Source organism: Sardina pilchardus, chromosome 3, assembly GCF_963854185.1.
Source record: "Sardina pilchardus chromosome 3, fSarPil1.1, whole genome shotgun sequence".
NCBI classification, from domain to species: Eukaryota; Metazoa; Chordata; class Actinopteri; order Clupeiformes; family Clupeidae; genus Sardina; species Sardina pilchardus.
In genome coordinates, this window is record NC_084996.1 from 3,056,553 (window position 1) to 3,062,296 (window position 5,744).

Here is a 5,744-nt window from a genome sequence, read left to right on the forward strand (position 1 = left end):
TCACCATATCACCTCTACACAGTCAACACCTCAGGTTCCCAATTACTCCTCCATTGTGTTCAAAGAGGCAAGCCAATTCAATCTACACAGAGTGAGGCGCCTGTGGACACTTGTGCTGTTTATTCCCCCCCATAAACTTTTATGCCCCGGATACTACACGCTGTCCACCGCTTGTGACGTCGCCACCAAGCACCACCCAGGGCCCGATGCCAGTGTCAATATTAGAATGTCTATATATGTTGCATTGTCTTTGCAATGATTGTCATGCTAGAGAGACTCTCCATCGGCTGATACTAAATCCTTTGTGTGTGTTTAATTCACTTGGCCAAATAAAGCGGATTCTGAGGGTGATTGTGATGGCCGCATGTGGTGGTGGTGGTGGTGGTGGTGGTGGTGAGTGGGTGGTGTGGATGGGGGGGGGGGGGGCTACTGCGGCTGTGTGGCGTGTGGTGTGTGACGTGCGGTTACCTCTGGCGATCCTCAGGACCCTCATGATGCGTATGATGGTGGGGTTGATGGGAAGGGCGGCGCTCATGTTGATCTCCTCGAGCGTGATCCCCACAATGGACAGAAGCACGATAGCCAGGTCCAGCTGATTCCATCTATCGCGGCAATAAAAAATGTCTTTACATGTGCAACATACACATCTAAAACAACATTTTTTAATCTCTCAATGAATACAACAACTTTGTCAGATTGCTACAAGCATTTAGCCTTTTCCCAATTTTGCCAGCTTTTCTCAACTAAGCATTTAACCATTTAGCCATAGCATGTGTGTGTGCGTGGTTGAGTGTGTGCTTGTGTGTGCGTGGGTGCCTGTGTGCGTGAACTGTATGTGCGCATATGTATGTGCTTGAGATTTATTGAAAGCATTATTGCATTGATGAAGGACCGTCTGCCAAATGAATCCTACAGGCAACGGCTAATTGAATGTGTCTGGTTCCTAAATGTCTACACCATTCAAATGTGACTGTTTTAGTGATGAGAGTGTAGTGATGAGAATCTGGGTATCAAATCTCATCTAATTTAATTCCATCTTTCCTAATTGAAACTAATGTTTTAGCCAAATCCAGGGTCGCCATGAATCACAGTTTAACATGGGACAATTTAATGCATTATGCACAAGTGGGCCAGATATCATTAAACTGTGCTGTCGCATTCATTAATAATACAATTGTCTAGAGCTGGAAACGTAGAGACTGGGGACTAATTCTGTGATATGACACATGATCTTACACAGGATACAGGGCACGGTATGTGTTAAGATATTCTCATATTATATAAGATATTAAAGAAGCTGACTTAAAATGTAATTTGTCTGAGGCAAAGTTCTCCACTCTGCTGTAACTGGCCATGTTATAAGGCATATAATTCTCAAAATTTTCATACTTCTTCCATTATATGTAATTCTCATAATGTACATGGATCTTGTGTTGTCTCTACTAAAGTGAACACACGTGATCTTGAACACACGTCAACTAATTTGATCCTTTTGTCTCTGACTGTCTGACTGATCTCAACAGCACCACATGTTATGTGCTGCTGTTTGACTTTAACTTGCCACTGTGAGAACACTGTAGAGAGCTTGAAACACATAACCACTCACATGTACACTACACCCTGTGTGTGTGTGTGTGTGTGTGTGTGTGTGTGTCTGTGTCTGTGTGTCTGTGTGTCTGTGTGTGTGTGTGTACCGGCTCTACAACCACAGGGCCTCAGAACAAAAAGAAGCAGAGAGACCAAGGGCTTCCTTCCGAGCCGCCACAACAAAGCACGGTGAAGAACATGGCAAAGCTTTTAGGACCAGCCCTCAGGAGACACACAGAGCGAGTCCCTTTTAAATGGAAGAGGCATCTCTTTGTGCTTTTCCCTCAGATTAGTGTCTGAAAGTTCATGTAGAACAACAACATTTTAGAGAGAACCATCCGAAAGCAAAGGCCTAACGCAAACTAACTGAACGCATGTTTTTGGTGTCTCGTGTCCTCCGTAAAGGGATGGATGTAGGGGGAGGGACTAGAAAAAGTCCCCACACCACACACTGACGTTTGCCTTGTAGTTCTTCCACATGGTTGAGCGCAGGCGACTGCTCTGGTTCTGTACCTGTCTTTGAAAAATCGCCGGAGCCCGAAGGCGACGAGCTTGAGCAGGGCCTCGATGACGAAGAAGGCGGTGAAGACGTAGTTGCAGTACGCTAGAGCTTTGTCCAGGTACTGCGGGGAAACACAGAGAGAGACGTTCGTTTTTAAGGTTCAGTGAGACACAATGTGGGACACGGGAGATGAATCGCGGCAGGACACCACCACACAGAAAAGACTCAGGCTCTGCTCGCCGAACTCGCAGAGCGTAAAAGAAAGAACACAAGAGAAAAGACGGAAGGAGAATGAGAAAAAGAAAGAGATGAACGAGGGAGGAAAAGACACGATGGAAGAAAAGATTCAAATAGGATTCAAAACAAAATGGGAGACAACAGGGAGGGGTAACGGAGGCGAGGGCAGAGGTTTTAAAACAGGAAGTAGCCACACGCAACTGACCTTGGGCTGCTCGTAGTGCTCCATGGACATGGTGATCACGTTGATGGCGATGATGCAGGTGATGAACAGGTCCAGGTAGTGGTTGGTGCACATCATGTGGATGTAGAGCCGAACCGGATGGTAGTCCTCGAAGTAGGGCCTCTGCTGAGCCTCTGTACACACACACACACACACACACACACACACAGAGAGACACACACGCACACACACACACACACACACACAGACAAACACAAACAGAACATGACAAAAAAGCAGCTGTCAGCACAGACAAGCACGTGCACACAGTCGCACTGGGGAACAGGCAGCGAGAATCAAAGCATGTTCGCCATACGGCCAGACACCACAGAAGAGGGGTCAACTACTACAGTGGGGTCAGAGGTCAAATTAAAATAGTGTGTGCGTGTGTGTGTGTGTGTGTCCAACTCTTCTGTGCTGTCTCTTTGCCTTCCATGCATGCACCTGTCTTAAACTGACCATGCCAGTGTAAACATGACTGTCTTTGGCTGTCCATGTGAAAAACGTGTATTTTGTTCTTTTTTGGGGTTCTACTGTACGTACAGAGCATTGACTGTACAAAGTTAGCTATGTTTTTTTGCCAAAAGATTTAACAATGAGACATGGGTAGAGAGGTTTGGACAGTGTACAGTGGCTTTGTGCAGTAAGCCACACTGAAGACATAAATGATTTATTTTTAAGTGCAAGAAATGGTGAAAGTGACACTTTTTCTTTTCAAATGAAAGCATTTGTTTGAATCCATCCTTCTGAGTCTGCCATGGTTAGCATGTTTACTGGTAAACGCAAACTTACCACATGAGAGGAGAGAGGCCACTTGCAACCCATCTATACTACAGCCTTTGGCGCATGCAGAGAAGCTATGATTAATTGGTCAATGGAGCCATTCATTGGATTACGAGTAAAAAAGCTGTCCCCTTGCTAAAAACAAATACTGACGATCAGTAAAAGTGGTTGTGTGTCATTAGATATGTGAGAAGCCATGAGGAAAGGTATTAGTTATGGGTTACGAGGAGCTACCTCGGAGCATCTTAGTAACTCTGTTTTTGTTCTAGTGAAGATTCAGCACCAAAGCGATGGGGGTAGCCATTAAGCAACACAAATTCCCCTCCGAGTCCCTCTTACACCTGGTGAAGCTTTTACATCAATCCCTCTCCGAGTGTCTTTAGGGAGGGAAAGAGAAAGGGGTCCCCGCACCGCGTTTACCGTATATATGGGACAGCGGCGGCTAGCGGCGGTGTGCGAGTGACACGGCGTAGCTCACGACGAGGAGAGCTGCCGTTAATCCGCCGGGCTGAATAAACGGTCCCAGGGAGGAGTGTGACAGGTGTGGATAAAGCTGTCACACATTATGAGAGCCACTATTAGTCAGGCTGTGGCCTGTGTATGCCAGTCAACTTCCCCCTCGACACACACACACACACACACACACACACACCTATACACGCGCACACACGCCCGCACACACACGCGCACACACACACACACACACACACACACACATATATATATACACACACAGTGTGCCCATGCATGATGTGAGGACGAAACAGTGGTTATCATCTGATCCTTTATTCATTGGATCATGTACCGTGATGGCCGCCGGTAACTGAGAGCTTAGCTCTCGAAGGGGCTGGGGGGGGGGCTGGGGGGGCTGGGGGGGCTGGGGGGCGGTGGTTGGGGGGGAACAGAATGACTTCTGGGTAGTCTCTCTGTATGCCGTTGATTAGGACAGACAGCGAGAACGGTGTTTATGGGGCCTTAGGGGAGTCGCTTATCTCCGGCTAATGCTGCTGGTGGGTCTCTTGCCTCTGAGGCGTGTGTGTGTGTGTGTGTGTGTGTGTGTGTGTGTGTGTGTGTGTGTGTGTGTCTGTGTCTGTGTCTGTGTGTCTGTGTTGGGTTATGTGAAGGGGGGGTTGTGAGGGTGAGAAGGAGAGAGGTGCTCAGGGCTACTTCTCTAACACCTACAAACCGATCCCCCTTATGCCGTTTTTTTTCCAGAAGGTTCCATCTGGACCATAGTATCATTCCCAAACAAGGTCGCCACTGGCATGCATTTTATGGACTGACCCTGTATGTTTCCCCTTGAAGCCTTGCTGTCATGCACAGTGTGGGTGGGGGGTGGGGGTGTGTGGGGGAAAGAGACAGGAATGATGGGGAGGACATGCAAGCCCATGCTACTGAACACTCTGTCAGCTTGATGGCAAGATATCCACACAGCTTCAAAAAATGTCCCCAGGCCCCCCTAGGTTTGCCTTCCAGTCACTTCTCTTTTGCTCTCTCTCTCTCTCTCTCATTTGTTTCAATAGTACTGAGTGAAATCGAGATTTCGAGTCGTATTGCCAAATCTCAGGTATACATTGTGTGGTCTTATTCACATGTCCCAGTTGCATGTCTTGAGGCGCATCCAGAAGACACAAGCACGAGAGCGCATATCGAAGGGTTGCCAAGGGGTGCTTCGCCCTCCGCGGTGGCTGGGGGAGACAGGGGGGTCACTGGCCGAGAGGAGCGACGGCACCACTCCACTCCACCGGGCCATCGCCGGACCCAAACCCCCCCCTCACTAAAGCCCTCTCTGTGGGCCGGGGCGGTTCGGAAAAGAGCCCGGCAACCGGCCCGGTCACCACAACTCCCCCTCCACCCCCAACCACCACGAGTGACCAGCCTCGCTCTCATTTTTTTTCTTTTTTTTTTCTTTCATTTCTTTTTTTTTTCTTTTCTTTTTTTTTTCATCATCTCAGGCGCTGGCAGCAGGCAGTACTCAGAAAAATAGACTACCGACCAGACCCGCATTTGGCCTTACTACGGCGCTTCTTCTCCATCAGCCGCTGCTTCTTGGCCTCGCGCACCGCCGCCTCCGCCTCCTCCTGGTCCTGCCGGCACTTGTGGAAGTTCTCCACCACCACGCCCACAAACATGTTGAGCACGAAGAAGCTGACGATCAGCAGGAAGGAGATGAAGTAGAGCAGCATCCACGGGTTGTTGTTACGGATCGGCTGCGGGAGAGAGAGAGGGAAGGAGAGCGAGAGAGAGAGAGAGAGAGAGAGAGAGAGAGAGGGAGGGAGAGGGAGAGAGGGAAAGGGAGAGAGAGTGAGTGGGAGAGTGAGTGGGAGAGAGAGAGAGAGAGCAAGAGAGAGAGAGACAGGGGGGGCATCACTACAGGAAGTACACCATGGGGTCTCTCAAACCAACAAAACA

General features: G+C 48.8%; 2 protein-coding genes across 2 annotated transcripts in view; both read right to left on the reverse strand.

Moving 5' to 3' along the window:
• Positions 1-5,542, reverse strand: part of LOC134076336 (voltage-dependent T-type calcium channel subunit alpha-1H-like) — a gene marked incomplete at its 5' end in the record, with an annotated part of 16,690 nt that extends 11,148 nt beyond the window's left edge. Inside the window, 4 exon segments of the mRNA XM_062531335.1 lie at positions 469-602; positions 2,101-2,210; positions 2,532-2,683; positions 5,350-5,542. Of these exon segments, the coding sequence (XP_062387319.1) occupies positions 469-602; positions 2,101-2,210; positions 2,532-2,683; positions 5,350-5,542 (589 nt within the window).
• Positions 5,543-5,702: 160 nt separating this feature from the next.
• Positions 5,703-5,744, reverse strand: part of LOC134077637 (voltage-dependent T-type calcium channel subunit alpha-1H-like) — a 23,356-nt gene continuing 23,314 nt past the window's right edge. Inside the window, exon 9 of the mRNA XM_062533338.1 lies at positions 5,703-5,727. Within this exon, the coding sequence (XP_062389322.1) occupies positions 5,703-5,727 (25 nt within the window). The remainder of the gene's footprint in view (positions 5,728-5,744) is intronic.